This window comes from Scardinius erythrophthalmus (genome assembly GCF_964197995.2).
Source record: "Scardinius erythrophthalmus genome assembly, chromosome: 6".
NCBI lineage: Eukaryota > Metazoa > Chordata > Actinopteri > Cypriniformes > Leuciscidae > Scardinius > Scardinius erythrophthalmus.
The window spans coordinates 2,824,314-2,842,407 of NC_138226.1; the positions used below are offsets into that span (position 1 = coordinate 2,824,314).

The 18,094-nt window shown below is 39.4% G+C and overlaps 2 protein-coding genes across 3 annotated transcripts in view; one reads left to right on the top strand and one right to left on the bottom strand.

Moving 5' to 3' along the window:
- Positions 1–9,294, top strand: part of dpp10 (dipeptidyl peptidase like 10) — a 69,911-nt gene extending 60,617 nt beyond the window's left edge. For both annotated transcript variants that reach the window (XM_081367523.1, XM_081367524.1), the window contains exons 18-26: positions 2,417–2,515; positions 3,095–3,164; positions 4,779–4,973; positions 6,071–6,125; positions 6,214–6,313; positions 6,624–6,682; positions 6,761–6,833; positions 8,121–8,194; positions 8,286–9,294. In XM_081367523.1, the coding sequence (XP_081223649.1) occupies positions 2,417–2,515; positions 3,095–3,164; positions 4,779–4,973; positions 6,071–6,125; positions 6,214–6,313; positions 6,624–6,682; positions 6,761–6,833; positions 8,121–8,194; positions 8,286–8,423 (863 nt within the window). In that variant the 3' untranslated portion in view covers positions 8,424–9,294. The remainder of the gene's footprint in view (positions 1–2,416; positions 2,516–3,094; positions 3,165–4,778; positions 4,974–6,070; positions 6,126–6,213; positions 6,314–6,623; positions 6,683–6,760; positions 6,834–8,120; positions 8,195–8,285) is intronic.
- A 4,210-nt stretch (positions 9,295–13,504) lies between these two features.
- LOC308692502 (inactive dipeptidyl peptidase 10) overlaps positions 13,505–18,094 on the bottom strand; it is a gene marked incomplete at both ends in the record, with an annotated part of 31,687 nt that continues 27,097 nt past the window's right edge. Inside the window, 6 exons of the mRNA XM_081368554.1 lie at positions 13,505–13,639; positions 14,614–14,687; positions 15,137–15,209; positions 15,445–15,503; positions 15,611–15,710; positions 17,091–17,145. Of these exons, the coding sequence (XP_081224680.1) occupies positions 13,505–13,639; positions 14,614–14,687; positions 15,137–15,209; positions 15,445–15,503; positions 15,611–15,710; positions 17,091–17,145 (496 nt within the window). The remainder of the gene's footprint in view (positions 13,640–14,613; positions 14,688–15,136; positions 15,210–15,444; positions 15,504–15,610; positions 15,711–17,090; positions 17,146–18,094) is intronic.

Consider the following 18,094-nt stretch of genomic DNA (forward strand, 5'->3'; position numbering starts at 1 on the left):
GATTCAGGATCAAAATTTGAGTTACCAGTGAAATTCACAATTCTCGAGTCCAATTTCAATACCGCAGCTAAAACTACGAACTGATAAAACATTTCAAAGGTTATTGAAGGCAAGGAAAGATTGATTTGTGGCTTTTGAGAATGGATATCAAATCGATCTCATTTTAAAAAACTATTGAAAAAAACAGATTAAGAATTCAGATGTCTTGTAGGCCATTTTACTTTGAAGGACATTTTACTTTGGCATTAACAGTTTTACTGACTTAAAAGGAACTTTGCTGTTCTATGCTGGAGTAAAGTTCATAAATGATCGTTCTTTCCCATTTGTAAAACTGTGTTGGGTGGACCTCTGTTCCTCTAGGGGGGTTCGGGTTCGCAAGAAAATTTTGTACATTTTAAGGTTAAATGCATCATACTGGTTTGAGAGCTCAAAATTAAGAGCTTCATCCCATGATCTGTGAACATTGAACAAAGAAACAGCATTGACTTGTACCTGGACATTAAAGAGGGCTCAAACAACTTTTTAGTTATGATATAGAGTCTCAGTCTACATTACATTATCACTGGTGTTTTAGGATGCCAAACAATTATTATAATAATATAATAATGATTATATAATTATTCCTATGACGTAAAATCCATATAGCCTATAAATGTACTGTATAAATGAAAATTAATATTTCAAAAGTATATTTTACATTACACTATAGCAGGGCTATTCAACTAGCTTCATTCGAGGGCCAGAATATCAAATCGAACAGTTGAGGTGGGTTGGTTTGGGGTAAATAAGTTTAAATAAATAAGTTAAAGTAAACCTAAAAAAAGTATGGTATTTACTTGGAAATGTGGTACCCAACAGTATGCAGATATATAAGACCATAATAAATAAAAACTTGATAATTTACAGCTGTGTACAACTATTTTCCTAAATTAATTATACAAACTCATAGCTATTGGTGAGAAATAATAATTATTTTATTTATAATTGTTATGCTTAAATGAAAATATTCTGACAGTCAGACTTGATAACCACAGGCTACTCACTCCCACTGTATAAAAAATGCCTAAACACAGGTTAAAAACTATACGCACCTTTACAAAGAAACTGACATAATTTCATAACAAAAATGTATTAGATATTCCTCTACCCACCTAATAAATCTAATGCGATATAAATCACTACAACATAGTATTCAATATAAATATTCCACATTTTCGCCCAACCCATTGTAAATTACTACAGTACATTCTTGGTAAATGTTTGTAAGGGTGATTAGGGGATTTAAAGTCTCGATGACACAATGTTTCTCCTGCTTTCCTCATCAGTGTTGGGAATGTTGAGGCTGTTTCATCCGATTTAATACTAGTTAAACCATCGAGTGCTTTGTGGTTTGTAACAGAGGTGTCTGTCGAACTGAAACGCTTCCCACTGATTGTCGCAACGCTGTTTAATTCTAGTGTCCGGGACCGGGAGTAAACGCAACTCTGTGCTGGGCTGTGCTGAAACAACTAGTGAAACAACTGAAAACAGCGCTATCTGTTGTTACTGTCCTGACCGAGAAACCGCTTCAGATGATTCAGTGACAGAGCGGTCCGAATGAATCAGAATATTTTAGACCGTTATGCAAGCGCGTTTAGAAAGAATCGAACCAAAAGAATTATTAATTCATGAATGTTTGGTATCGCTGGTTAAGTTGACAGAAATATGGGACACATATAATAACTGCTGTAATATTCGCACGTAAAACGTTTCGGAGCAAGTATCAAACTAAATTAGCCGCACCGCCAGGAAAAGAGGAGGAGGGAGGTTGGTGCCGTCGGCACGGATGGAGATGATTGGCGGGCCGGATTTGACCCGCGGGCCGCCAGTTGAATAGCCCTGCACTATAGTATAGGCTATATATATATATATAGCCTATACTATATAGGCCACTTAATTAAAGTCTTGTGCTGTTTTATAAAGGCAAAAGCCATATCACGGTTTCGATTTTAGTTCGTTGGCCTTTATGTTAGGCTATAAATTTTACATCTCATATGTGTTGGGAAAAGGGAGAAGAGCGAGTTCGGCAAAAGGCGCATTCGAACTCGGGTCGAACGCGTCAAAAGCAACTTTCAAGCGCCTCACGACCTATGCCACTGTAGATATTTAGTGGCGGGCGTATTTTTGCCTAAAACACAGGCACTAAGTGCAAATATACGCTCCATTATCGGAAATGTAAAAAAAATAAGGATTTTTTTTCCTTCCACTCGCTTGGGCCCCATAATGGCCATTGGATAATTCGGCCCTGGGTGCCCCCCTATTGGCTGGTGCCTCAGGGCACTCACCCAATCCCGTCTATGGATAATCTGGCCCTGCTCAGCCCTGCTGTCTGCCCTGTTCTGCTTGAATAACTCTTGTACTGTTGATCTCTCGTCAGATTATTACATCCTGGAGAATAACGCAGTGCTCAAAGCTGCTCTCAGTTACAAACGGATCCAGATGTTGGAGTACAGGAGCATCCAGACCGACCACTTCGGTAAAGTATCGCTCAGCTTTACCTGATAAACACGCAGAGCGGCTTCAGCCAACAGTGTGAAAGAGTAATGCGTTGATTTGGTTCTGCTGGAGTTCAATTTCTTGCTCTTGGCCAAAAGTGACGTTGTTAATGACCTACAAGTTTGATTAAACCACTTAAATATGAGGGGAGAACAAAACACTAAACTTGGTTAAGGTATTTATCTGACAAAATTATTTTGCGAAAAAAACTACAGCTACAGGTTTTATATTACTATGCAAAAAAAAAAAATGCACAGAAAAACAAAACACTGACTACAACATAATCAGTTATTAATATTTTGTTGGTTCTCTCGTTTTTACGTTCATTCTTTGTATGACAGCCTGGATAAAAACGATGTCAGCACAATTTGTCATGTTTCATTACGTTATTATCACTAATAAAACAATCGACTCTAAGCAAAACTATGCAATATGATTATAAAATCTTTATATTTTGAATAATTGAATAAATAATAAGGCTGAGCCTCACTTTTGGCCACTATTGAACTCGATAGATCGTCATACGCAGCTCTGAACTGTTCCTCGTGTGTGTTTGCAGAGTTGCCGCTGAAGATCTCCTATCCACCCGACTTCTCTGAGTCCCGCAGTTACGCTCTTCTGCTGATGATGTAAGCAGATCTGTGTGTGTGTGTGTGTGTGTGTGTGTGTGTGTGTGTGTGTGTGTGTGTGTGTGTGTGTGTGTGTGTGTGTGTGTGTGTGTGTGTGTGTGTGTGTGTGTGTGTGTGTGTGTGTGCGCGTGCGTGTGTGCGTGTGTGCGTGTGTGTGTGTGTACTTGTACAACTATCTTTGTTGAGGACCAGTTTGAGTTTTAGACTCAAACTGGAGTGAGGATAGAGAGAGTAAAGTGAGGACATTTTGGCCGGTCCTCACTCTCTGAGAGCCTTTAAAGTGTTTGAGGGTCAAGACTTGGTTTTAGGGATAAGGTTATAATGAGGTTAAGGGTCGGTTTAGGGTCAGGGGTCGGGTTAGGCACTTAGTTGTGATGGGTAAGGTTAGGGTAAGCGGCTAGAGATTGCATTGTGTCAATGAATGTCCTCATAAAGATAGATGTACAAGAAAGTGTTTGTGTGTGTGTGTGTGTGTGTGTGTGTGTGTGTGTGTGTGGTGGTGTGGGTGTGTGTGTGTGTGGGTGGGGAAACCAATTTTCTGCCCTTGGCAAGATCTTACCTGGTGCCCCTGGCATCACAGCCCATCCACCCGTCATCGTATTTATGATATTATCAAAAAATAAGGCTGATAATGGTTAAACTATACAAAATAGCACCAAAGCCACATTACAACATGAACACAAATAGCAAGAGCTTTACATCTAGCCATTCATGCACAAACTATCCAATGCGCACTAGCAGAAGTGTTTGTTTTCCAGTAGATGGCAGCAATATTTCACTAAACTATGGAACCTTTCACGTTTTTGCCCTGAATGAAACTGAGAAATGTAGATCTTCTTTTATGTGAACTTTACATAAAATGTTAGTATTTTAAACAAATATGATTACTAATTTCCCAAATAAAAATGCAATATATCCCCCTAAATCCGCACAACAGAGCAAAAATATTAATAAAAAAGTGATATTACAAGCGTTTGAAAATCTGACATGATTTTTACAAAAATCACACAGTCTGGGGCTTCTGGAGAACAGCTGTTTGCATCAAGTTTAAGGTAAAACATTCATTTGCGAACATTACTAGTAGGCTATCTTAAGTTATTATAGGATACTATGCAATTAGATAAACTGATCATTAATTCATTAATAGGGGGACTTTAAGAATGTTTTGATATTTGTACTGGGAAAAAAAGACATTTTTTTTTTTTTTGCAGTGCAGAACTGTAAAGCAATGATGCAAAAAGAGGTCTTTGAAACTTCCCATGATGCCTTGGTTTTGTGGACAAATGTTCATTTCAGTCCCGATGGACTACTTGCACAAATACTTACAATGGATCCGGCATATCAAGTAGCGGCTTTGTTCACACGGTACTGTTAGATCTGCTATTCTCCTGGGTTTATGGAGGAGTTTGAAGTGAGTAGTTGTGTCTCTGCCTTTACTTCTCTCCTAAAGCCCTGTGATGTGACGTTCAAGCAGCGGTGGAGAATTAAACGACTCTTTGTCTGTGAAAACATCACATTCTGTTGAATTCCAAAGGCGCTGTAAACACACGACCGGAGACAGGAGATGCGTGTTGTTTCAGATTGAAATGTTGGTGTGTTTTGTTTGTGCGTCAGTGATGCTGCCCCCGGTGGACAGCAGGTGAACGACCAGTACGCAGTGGACTGGGACTCTGTGCTGGTCAGTTCGGACAATGTCATCGTAGCTCGTCTGGATGGCCGGGGAAGCGGTTTCCAGGGTCAGAAGGTTTTACAGGACGTGCACAAGCGCCTGGGAGCCGTTGAACTGCAGGATCAGCTGGCTGCTGTTGAGTAAGAACGTTTACCTGCTGTTTTCTTCAGGGTTCGTACAAGGTGCTTAAAGGGTCATCGGATGCAAAATATAAATGTGGTTTGCATATAAATGTGTATTTCCACACAACCACCATACAATAAAAAAAATCCATTCACTCCTTTTTTTTTTATCCTCAAAAAGCCTAAACACTCTCAATAATCAAGCCGTATTAGCATATTTCCCGTATTAGCATATTTCTGCCCTCAGCCATTTGTATACTGTCCGCCAAGTCATCACTTTCTGAGTGATAAAGTGAGCGGTTGCTCATTATCATTTAAAGAGACATGCACCAAAACGGGTCGCTGTGAACAGAGATGTTTTTGAGGAGGTAAAGGGTGTTGTTTTACACAACCATTGAGGAATTTTAACTACAGTGTGTTACAAACTTTACACGAAGACCCTAAAGAATCATACCAACTTGTGGAAAACAGGCATTCGATGACCCCTTTAAAGGGCTTGAATTTGACTTTTCTAAATTGAAGACCTAAATTTTTTAAAAGGTACTTGAAAAGTGCTTGAATTATTGAAAGACAAATGTGAAAGTAGTTATTTTCAATCTTTTCACACAAAATTAAAGCTTCAGCCCATCTGATATAGATATAGAGCAATTTCTCATGGCTATATAAATACAATCATATGATACATCTTTCATTCTTCAGGAAAATTGTATATTAATGGGGAAAAAAATCAGTTTGAGAGAGAAAATTGATATCTTTGACATAGTATAAAGTTACCACAGTCATTTCATGTGCTGCACTTTATTTGTACCATTTTGGTTTATTTGTGCTAATCTATTTACCTTTTTTAGAATTTGAAAGATAATAATGATATTGTTTGATAAGTGAGATCACAGATTGTAGTCCTTAAAAAAGCTTTAAAAAAAAAAAAGAGTAAAGCTTAAAGTCCTTGAAAGTCCTGGAATTTCATTTTACAGTATCTGTACGAACCCTGTTTCTTCTATCATTTAGCCAATAATGACCCTCTTCTGTCCTCATTTACTCTTCCTCATGCACCTTGTGTTTGTGTGATCTAACACGGCACACACACTGCTGACGAAATCATGCTTTTGTTCCAGGTACCTGTTGAAATTTCCGTACATTGATCGAACCAGAATTGGTGTGTTTGGTCGGGTAAGTCGCAGTTTAAGTGTCACACACGGCTTCGGTAATGGTTGAAAATCACTGATCTTTCTTCACACACATACTTGTGTTTCCGCAGGATTATGGAGGATATATCGCACTTCTTCTGATTAAATCCACTGAGAACTTGTTTAAATGTGCAGCGGCCATGTCGCCCGTGACAGATTGGAATTTGTATGGTAAGTAATTGTGACGTGAATGTGCTTTTTTACTTTTTTTAGTGTAATGTTTCTAAAACAGTCTAAAACAGTTTGGATAGTTGTTAATATGAGAGTTATGAGACATTATTTAAGAGATTTAGTATTGTATTACATGAGTAGCTCTCGGCCACTTTTTCATTTTTAAAAAGTAGCTCTCAAATGAAAAAAGTTTGGAGACCCCTGAACACTTCAGACCAGAGATCATCATGGTTTTCTGTTCTGTGAGTGAAACTGATGTCTCTCTCTCTCTCTCCCTCTCTCTCTCTCTCTCTCTCTCTCTCTCTCTCAGCCTCGGCCTTCTCTGAACGCTATCTGGGTTTTCCTCTTCAGGACGACAGCAGATATCAGGTAAGTGCTGATTAGATGTTGTTGAACTCAGACTGTGTTGTAGTGAATGCAGTGACAGACACAGGTGTGTTTCTCCAGTTCTCCAGTGTGCTGCAGAATCCACAGGGTTTCAGAGACCAAACGCTCATGTTGCTGCATGCGACTGCTGACGGTCAGTGTGTGTCACAGCTTACAATCTACACTATTCACATACATGCTCTGTGAATAAATTAATAACCACTGGCCTGAATAATTCCATACAGATATTCCCTTTCTACAGTCGTTTCCCTCATCCTCTCCTCCTGGACCTGTAACTAATCCTTCTCTCGCGGGTCAAAATGACCCGAAGCCCTAAAATTATACTTATAAAAAAAATGTGTCCAGAAAGCTTATATAATTTAATTTATATATATTTTTAATGCAATTTTTGGGAGATTTTTTATTTTTTATTTTATTTTACCTCTAAATTACTAGATTTAATCAATAATTTTAATATAAATAAGCACATTCTTCACATTCTTTTACAAAATAACTCTCCATTACAAGCAAAAACTTGTTAAACTGGCTCAAAAACTCTCACACTGCGTGTCTCTGCCGACCTCTTGTGGAAAAAAAATATTATAACATGATATTCCATGACTCTTGCCACTAGATGGCCGATATATGGAGCAAATTAACCGTTCCCCTGGTTCCCAAAGTCCGTTTTCTTACGTTTTTCTTTTCAGTATGGATTCAGGTGTATATTTAAAATCATTTTTTGGTAATTTTTTTGTTTTATTGTTACTGTTAGTTGCATTGTTTGTGACTGATTGATCTTATTTGAAAAATTTAAAAACATTGTAACCGTTATATAACCCCCCCTTCCATTCATTTTAATGGGAATTCCTTGTTGTGTGAGTGTGTGTGTGTATGCATGTGAGTGTGTTCTGCATTGGGGATGTTCTATAGTCTGGATTGTATCAGATTTTTTTGTTATTTTTGACAAATAACAAAAAAAATATCCCCCATTTTTCATTCAAAATGACCCACGAGGGAAGGATTTGTTACTATTTTAATTACAATCACATAAACTCCTTGAATCCAGTAAAAAAAATTGTGTGTATTCCAAGTTGAAGTGCGACAAATCTCCCAAGTCTCACTCTGATGAACACTCAATTTTAAAAAATTTGAAGGACACGAATTTTGGGTCAAAATGACTTGAGGAGAGGATGAGGGATCAAAATATTAGGAAGGGAGGAATTTTATGAGCACAATTTGGCATGTTTCATTGCATAATCACATAAAACAATCGAATCTTTAACAAATTTTGATTGTAATTTAATAAAGGCTGAAGATGTAAATTTTCCTAGACCTGACATCACCTTTGAACACTACTTGGTATTCGCAATCGTCGCGTATCGTTTGATTGCAATGCTCTGCCATTGAGCCATTCTTGAAATGTTGTTGTTTTTTCCTCCAGCGAACATTAATTTCCAGCACACAGCCGAGCTCATAAAGAACCTGGTGAAGGTGGGAGCCAATTACACACTGCAGGTACTGAAAAAACCCATGTCAGCATCTGTGTGTGTCTGTCCATTGATGATAGTCTAGATTCTTGATGGTTTTCTGCACGGTTGTTCTTCAGATTTATCCAGACGAGGGTCATTTCCTGTCTAAGAGCAGCCGGAGACACGTGGCCTCGACACTGACCAGCTACTTCAGATCCTGCATGCAGGACGATGGGCTTCCCATCAGCGAGGAGGAGGAGGAAGAGGAAGAGTAGAGTGAAGATGACACTCAGCACACAAACACACACTGACACACACCACGATACACACACAAACACTCGGGACAGTGAAACACACTGGACGTTGAGACAAACATCCAGAGCAGAACGCTCAAGTAAACAGCGAGAGCCAGGAGTGTGTGTGTGTGTGTGTGTGTGTTTGAACATGTATATATGCATGTGTGTAACAGTTTGGATGATGTATGTATTAAAGCTGTGTGTGTGTGTGTGTGTGTGTGTGTGTGTGTGTGTGTGTGTGTGTGTGTGTGTGTGTGTGTGTGTGTGTGTGTGTGTGTGTGTGTGTGTGTGTGAGAGTGAAAGAGAGAGAGAGCGAGAGAGATAGAGTTTCTATGTTCCTGGCCAATGGATCATTATCGCTGGAAATGGATTAGAATGTTTCACATATCATGAATCACTATGATCTCCAATTGGCCGATGCGTTGGCCAATCACAGCACAGCAAGTCAGCCATTGCATGGTCCTTTTGCTTTGCTTCACTTCTTTTGCCACTTTTGTGTCTCAGTACGTTTTCACCTTCTGCATTCGATTTCATTTCTCACCATCCGTGACGAGCACTCGCTGAGAAGAACCGTAAATGCACCTGTCGAAAGCTTGAGGATCTGCGTGAAGATCAGCACACGTGCAGTGCATTCTGGGATGGATGCGACTGTGTTGTACAGAAGAGTAAGAACATACATTTGAAGAACGGACAGTCTTGGATCAGATTATTTGTCTTTGGAGGGCTTTTGTATCGCTGACTGTTTAGTTTTACTGGTGGTGTGTGTGTGTGTGTGGGGTGGGGGGGTCGGGTCGGGTTGATTGTTATTGTACTCTAGTCATGTCTATAAATAAACAACTAGTCCAAATCCAACATAATTCAATTTTGATTGTACTTACCGGTACTATCACTCTCTGTGCCATTCTTGTTCCTGCAGACTGAACCAAAGTCATTACAATTATGAGAAAATATTCATTAATTCCACATCTAATAATGGCCAAAAGTGATATTTGTTTTAAACAACCCTAAAATGTCAATTAAACCATCAAAATATGAGGAAAATATTTGTTTATTTTAAATTTGATGGATGAACAAAACACTTAAAACACTAACTTGGTTAAGGTATTTATCTGACCAAATTATTTGGCAAAATTTGAAAAACAGGTTTTATTTTACTATGCAAAAAGCTGACAGGAAAAAGCATACAATGACTACAAAAATAATTCGTTTTATATATATATATATATATATATATATATATAGTCGTTGGTTCTCTCTTGTTTTTGTACGTGTTCATAATTTCTTTGTATGATAGCCTGACCAAAAATGATGTAAGCACAATTTGACATGTTTCATTGTGTTATTATCACTAATAAGTCAATCGACTCCAAGCACAACTACGCAATATGCTTATAAAATCTTTAACAAAGTTTGAATAATATTGTAATGAAGGGTGAAGATTTTCCCTAGGCTGTACATCACTTTTGGCCACTACTGTAAACTGCTCCTCAAAGGTGATCTGATCTTCACTATGGCAAGACAGACTTGTGTTTGAAAGTGTTTCAGATGTTTTAGCACTTTTTTAATATAGTTGACAGGATATTGTTGGATCAGGAACCCAGTCCTGCATCACCAGCTCCGAGTTACCAGCGGACACGGGTAAAGAGAGCACTATTGAACATCACTGAAAATTGCAGATTAATTTGGCATGTCAAAGTTCATTTTCATATGACAGGATCGCTGAATTTCCATGTGATGTCAATGACGACTTCTGGAGCCAGTGGCTGTGGGAATCGAAGTTTACTAACGGTAAATGAAGTATAGGTCTAATTGAATGAATCATGTAAATTATAGCATATATTCAATTTTTTGAAAAAAAAATCATTATGAATTCATTTGGATATGCTATGACTCACTAGCATTAGGATTTTTTTATTTAATAATTCCTGTTTTATTAAATCATTGATTTTTATGAATGCTCCTATATATTGTAATACAATCATTCTTCATTCTGTTATTATTCTGATATGTGGCCACTTGCATAAACTGCTTAGACTAGTCTTACAAGTTAGTCATCTAATTTAAATCTGAAAAGTAACACACACCACATGAAAAGATGTGGTATGTGGGCTACGCTCTGCTCTTGTTTTCCAGATCTAGACCACAATCAGACCACAGCAATGCCACATGTCAGCCAAGAGCAAGGCAAATAAACCATGATTGTACCTTATCTGAGCCACAAAATCTGTATACATTCCATAGAGTAATCTCAGCCTTAACAAACCTGTTAACAAGCAGAAACACTGAGGGTACAGGAGAAAAATAATAACTTCCAGCCACAGGCTATGAAATCAAAGTTATCAGCAGAGGATGATTAAACCTCCAAAAACAGAATTACCATCTTCACTTATTACAAACCAGTTTGACTTTATTTCTGTCATACATCAACAAAAGTTCTTATTGAGAATGAACTGATGTTGATATGTATTATTGAGTGTCTTTTAAAGTCGTCATTATGGTGATCAGTGTTTTCTTTAGTTGAACCCTGGTAGTTTTTCTCTGGTTGCTACAACTGTGTTTATGAGACCTTCCCAGGAGCGATCTTCCTGGGGTGCGTTTCCCAAAGCATTGTTAGCTAATATGGTCACAAGGTCCATCGTTATCAGCATAGTTCAATGAGTCTGTGTTTCTCTAAATCTTAGTTCCAATGAACATTCAACTGGGTCGGTTTATCAGGTCCTGTATTAGACTGGTTCAGATCCTACTTAAAGGGGTGGTTGATTATGATTTGACTTTTCTAACTTTAGTTAGTGTGTAATGTTGCTGTTTGAGCATAAACAACATCTGCAAAGTTACAACGCTCAAAGTTCAAAGCAAAGGGAGATATTTGCTTTTAAAGAAATCACTTTTTAAGGACTACAACAAATGGCTGGTAGAGACTACACCACATTCCTCCCGGGTTAGTGACATCACAAACCCTAGAATTTACATAAACCCCGCCCCCGGAACACGATTTGCAAACACAGAATATGCTAATCAATGACTAGAAGATAACTACACATCAGCTTCATAAATTCATCAACTAACCATTCAGAAATGTCCTGTTGCTTCTACATGTTGTCACTTCTTCTTGAGTCTCTCCATCATTGTCTGACTCCGGTTTGAACATAAAAGGCTAAAAGTTTTTGAAATTTTCAGTGCATGTCTGTGTGAGTGCAAGCTGTTGAAGCTCCGCCCCCTGCGCCTGGAGCAGCAGCTCATTTGCATTTAAAGGGACAGACACAAACGGTGCGTTTTTGCTCACCCTCAAAAATTGACACTTTTAACATGCTATATAAAAATATCTGTGGGGCATTTTGAGCTAAAACTTCACATACACACTCTGGGGACATCAGAGACTTATTTTACATCTTGTGAAAGGGCATTATACCAGCCCTTTAAGTAGCAGGGAATACTGCATTGCACTGAGTACTGACACCTTTTGGCGTCATATCCTGTGGTGTTCCTCAAGGCTCAATTTTGGGCCCTCTATTATTTAACTTATACATGCTTCCTTTAGCTGGTGTAATTAATTAGTACAATACTTACTTTCACCATGCAGATATAACTCTAACGCTTGCACCAGATTCCCACAATCCAGTTTCCACTCTGCTGGACTGCATAGAGGGAATACAATATTGACTCTCTATCACTTAAAGCTGGCAATCAGGTAAAAAACGTAGGATTCATGTTTGACAGTGACCTCAGCTTAAAAAAAAAAAACATATTAGCAAAGTCACTAAAACAGCATATTATGACCTCAGAAACATCTCCAAAGTACTGATATTCTCTCCCCTTCTGACCAGGAGAAACTTGTTCATGCATTTGTTACTTGACTTATGCAATAGTGTTTTTGCTGGGTTACCAAAGAGCTCTATTAAACACTTACAAAGCGTTCAGAATGCGGCTGCACGAATGCTCAATTTAAAATAAGAAATCACATTACTCAAACACTCACATCCCTTCACTGGCTGCCCGTATCTTTCAGAATTGAATTCAAGACCCTCTTATTAGTTTATTTTTTAATATTAGGTATATTCCTACCAGTTTCTACCTATGAGTTGAGTGATATATTGCTACATATCTAAATGTAGTTATGCTTATGATAATTATGATTATCATTTATTTATGGTTAAATATTATTCTTTATTCATGAACTAATTTACTGAAAAACATGTCTAAAGTGTTTTACACTTGCAGATTTGCTGGTCTTATTATTTCTGAATGCATCCAGGCTGTTTGATAAAAAACAAATCTATTCTGACATGGACATATAGTATTCATTTTATTTCTTCAGGTCTTATAAGCATTTTGACACAATAATTTGTATTAAAATGGTAGAAAAAGCAGAAGATATTTTTTTCCCCACCACTTATATATATATAATTGCTAATATTGCAATATTGTTAAAATAAATTGAGAACCACTGAGTTGTTATAGTGATTGTGGCATTTAATACTCTTAATGTCAGACTGCAGTAGTACAGGTTTCTCATGCTCCCTTTAACAAACAGCAAACTGACGCACGTGTCAAACTGTGTATCAGTGAATGCAGATGACATGCGCTTTATGCATCACAGCATCTGATCTGATGTTCACATAATTATTATTATTATTCTGCACATGAAAGGATGGCTGATGAAACAGAATTAGGCCTTCAGAAAGAGCCCAGAAAACCAGAGGATCAGTGACTCAATGGGAGCCCAGAGTGTTGAAAACACACACGTTAGATATTAGATTTTATATTGTGTACTTCTCTGAACGTAATCTATAGACCAGTACAGCCCATAATAACTGATGACAGTGAGACAGAACAATGTTTCTTTCAGCCTGTGAAGAGTGACAGCACTCAACATCAGTCACACTGCTGCTAAATACAGATTTAATGCTATAGTAGTGTGGACAAATGATGAAAAATAAACTGAACAAGTAGTGTGAGTGTCCTCGGACTCAACGTCTCTCTCTGTCTCTGCCTTTAGATCAGATCGTCTTAAAAGATGAGAGAGCTGGTCGCCAAGAGGATTCTGCCTGGAGCAACTGATGCTAGTCGTCATCGTCGAGGTCACTGGTTTCTGTGGGAACAGGTGCGTTGTCATGGAAGCACTCTCTGAAGAAGGAGATGAGCGAGTTCAGCATGTAGCGTCTGCTGATGACGTCATGACCCTCATCAGGGAAGATCTGCACAGAGGTGAGAGGGCAAAGGGACGAGTGCACAGTGCAAGTCATAAGCTGTGTCCCAATTCAGAGGCTGTATCCTCGAAGGATCAGATAGTCAAGGGCGTGGTGAGGTCAGAGGGTCAAGGGCGTGAGGTCAAAGGGTCAATAGCGTAGGGTCGAGAGAGTTAGGTCACAGGGCGTGAGGTCAAAGGGTCAATAGCGTAGGGTCGAGAGAGTTAGGTCAGAGGGCGTGGTGAGGTCAGAGGGTCAAGGGGGTGAGGTCACAGGGTTGAGAGCGTGAGGTCAGAGGGTGGGAGGTCACAGGGTCAAGAGTGTGAGGTCAGGAGGCATGAGGTCAAAGGGTCGATAGCGTAAGGTCACAGGGTTGAGAGTGTGAGGTCAGAGGGCGTGGTCAAAGGATCAATAGCGTAAGGTTGGCGAGCCGAGAGTGTGAGGTCAAAAGGTCAATAGCGTAGGGTCGAGAGCGTGAGGTCAGAGGGCGTGGTGAAGTTGGAGGATTGAGGGCGTGAGGTCAAATGGTCGATAGTGTAAGGTCACAGGGTTGAGAGCGTGAGGTCAGAGGGCGTGAGGTCACAGGGTTGAGAGCGTGAGGTCAGAGGGCGTGAGATCACAGGGTCGAGAGCGTGAGGTCAGAGGGCGTGAGATCACAGGGTCAAGAGTGTGAGGTCAAAGGGCGTGAGGTCGGGGGGGTCAAGAGTGTGAGGTCAGAGGGCGTGAGGTCGGATGGTTGAGGGTGTGAAGTCACAGGGTCGAGAGCGTGAGGTTAGGGGGCGTGAGGTCGGGGGGTTCGAGAGTGTGAGTTCAGAGGGTGTGAGGTCACAGGGTCGAGAGCGTGAGGTCAGAGGGCGTGAGGTCACAGGGTCAAGAGCGTGAGGTCAGAGGGCGAGAGGTCACAGGGTCGAGGGCATAAGGTCAGAGGGCGTGAGGCCACAGGGTTGAGGGAGTGCGGGTGCTTGTCAGTGTGAAGGACTCACCTGTAACCTGTAGTTTACATTGATCACAGACAGCAGCTTCACTAGTTCTGCAGTTTGTTGAAAATGAACGTTCGCTAATAGGAGAGAAAGAAGAAGTCATGGGACGATGCAGCCGTTCTGTCTGAGTGTATTATGCAGGGCAATAACCCTCCAATTCATTAGAAATGGCCAAATTATGGCATATTACCCCCCCCCCCCCCATTTTTGTTGTTCATGATTCTCTGCTGCACTCCATTACGCACCGCTCTGTTTGATATTAGGATGACCAAAAGTTTTAAAAGTAACATTTTCAGGCTGCTCTGCCTCAGTGGTCTAACTGAGACATCAAAGTCAAAGTGATTGAAACGGCCAATCAAATCAAAGAAGGCGGGCCTTACAGTTCACAGAATACGAGTGCAAATTCCAATGAGACGCTTTAAATCGTTCAAATAGATTACTTCACCATAACTACTATTAGACCCAGAACGTCTTTTACCATCTCATTTATTTGTAGGCTATTATGTGTTTTCTTTCATGGGCTCACCATCCGCCGTCCCGTGTAGGATCAGGAAGCGTAACTCCTCGGAGCGCGTGCCGTTCTGCAGGAGGCTGGAGATCTGAAGGACACAGCAACAGTGTTCTGTGATGTCGAACCCGATCAACCGCAGAGAGCTGAGCCTCTCGTTCACACTGCACCGCATTCACTGATTCCATTCAAATCAGCGTTCAGCGCGCCAGACAAATACAACTTCTGAAGCCAAAGTAATTCATTACTTTTAAAAGTAAGTTTCCCCAACACTAAATGTCACACACCTTTATGTCTCAAATCTTACAGTAGCAACAACATCTTACCTTGTATTTTAGCTCATTTTGTATGGGGAAGCCGAAGTATCTCTCTGTGAAGGCGGAAGCTGTGTGGAAACACAGAAGGGTTACACTAGTGAGTGTGTGTGTATGTGTGTGCGTGAGTGCTGTGCGTGTGTGTGTGTGTGTGTGTGTGTGTGTGTGTGTCACGTACCGTAGAGCTGCCAGTCGAACACTGGAGTGATGGCAGCACCGCAGCGGAGAGCAGAACTGTGAGAGAGCAGCAGAAGCGAGCTCAGAAACCCACCGTACACCTGCACACACACACGCTTCATTATGACGTCTCAGATCAACTCACACACTTTGAAATGTACAAAAACACTATAGGTTTTGATCTTGTAGAGCCTGTTTCTATATCTGTAGTAGACTGAAACTTTAATTATAGTACAGGTATTTTTATCCGATAGAGATGCCGTCTATTTAAAGAAACTGATGTTTAACTTTCTGTGCTTTTTTTTTGGTAAATTTATTTAAGCCTGCGGAGTGTAAACCCTACGTCACACAGGTGAAGAAATAATTCACACCGTAAATTATAATTCTGTCATCATTTACTCTCCCTCATGTCGTTCCAAACTTTTCATCTGCTGAACACAAAAGAAGACATTTTGAGCAGGTTTTTTTTGCTCATACAATGAAAGTCAGTGGTGTTCGGTTTCCATTGTTCAAGTCAAGTCACATTTATTTCTATACAGATTGTTTTAAAGCAGGAATGAACAGGAAAATAACAGAATTAAAGACATTACTGAATAGTGAATATTAAGTGTCTTTATCCCCAACTAAACAAACCAAAGGCAACAATAGCAAGGAGCCTAAAATCCATCATGTGACAGAAATGGTCTTAAAGGGGTGGTATAATGTCTTTTCACAAGATATAAAATAAGTCTCTGATGTCCCCAGAGTGTGTGTGAAGTTTTAGCTCAAAATACCCCACAGATATTTTTTATATATCATGTTAAAATTGTCACTTTTTGAGGGTGAGCAAAAACACACCGTTTGTGTCTGTTCCTTTAAATGCAAATGAGCTGCTGCTCCCGGCACAGGGGGCGGAGCTTCAAGAGCTCGTGTCCTTTTACCTCACACACACATGCACTGAACATTTCAAAAACTTTTAGCCTTTTATGTTCAAACTGAAGTCAGACAATGATGGAGAGAGTTAAGAAGAAGTGTAAATGTAGAAGCAACAGGACATTTCAGAATGGTTAGTTGATGAGTTTATGAAGCTGATGTGTAGTTATCTTCTAGTCATTGATTAGCATATTCTGTCTTGATAATCTATAAATCGTGTTCAGGGGGCGGGGTTTATGTAAATTTTAGGGTTTGTGATGTCACTAACCCGGGAGGAATGTGGTGTAGTCTCTACCAGCCGTTTGTTGTAGTCCTTAAAAAGCGATTTCTTTAAAAGCAAATATCTCCCTTTGCTTTGAACTTTGAGCGTTGTAACTTTGCAGATGTTGTTTATGATCAAACAGCAACATTACACACTAACTAAAGTTAGAAAAGTGATATCATATTCAACCACCCCTTTGAAAATATCTTTTGTTTTCGACAAAAGAACAAAGTTTTACAGGTTTGAATGACATGAGGATGAGGAAATGTTAATTTTTGTGTGAATGAATCCTGTAATGAAACCTCACCTTGCCAAAAACCCCGACTCTGCCCCCATCAATGTACGGCTGCCTCACCAGATATCTGCCGCAGACACACACACACACACATGGAGGAATGCTAACATGAGGAAAAATACTCGTGCAACCATTGAAGATCACTGTTATTCCCACAGTGGGAGAGATGATGAATCATCAGATTCTTCCTAATGAAATGCATCCAATTACAAAACTGAAGCTGGATATTTCAGCCTTTTATTACACGCAAGACACCAATTCATGTCCACAACCCATTTCTACTCAAGTTAATAAACATTAGATGCTTTACAGAAACATTTGTTTTAATACAGTTATTTATATATTATGCTTTAGTATTCCAGTGGGAAATATCGGTTTTAAATTTCACTTGTTTTATAGCCATACTGAAAGCCACAATGGATAATTCACCACAGATCTTGAAAATAATTTAAAGTCCCCCTGTGGTGTAAATCCAGCTTTTAATGTAGTTTATGTGTCTATGTGGTGTTTTTAATGTGCTTTAAGACAAAGCATGTGTAAATTCATAAGTCGACAGCATTGCTGAGTATTTCCTCCTTAAAACTGCAGTGAACCAAAGACAGTCTCAAAAACACGCTTTGAAATCGCTGGTGTTTCTGACGTCACAAACTACCTTGTAACCAATCAGATCAACGTGTGATCGTCAACCAGTGGATCTCTTGAGTGAGTGAGTGAGAACCGAGTATACTAAATGAGGCAAGGGTGTCGAGTTACATTCAATATATTTTAAAAAATGTTTTTTTTTCCTTTTCTTTTTTTTATTTAAATTTAAATGTAATTTTGGTGCTCAAACATGAGTTTTAAGAGATAAAATGATTGACTACAGGGGGGCTTTAAAGATCGTTTCACTCGGTATGTGTTTTTGAATAAGTAATTACTTCACAACCACTTAAAAAGTACATTCTATATAGTAAGAATGTGTGTAGTATGAATATAATTTGGACGTATACTACATTCACCATGTTGTCATTATCATG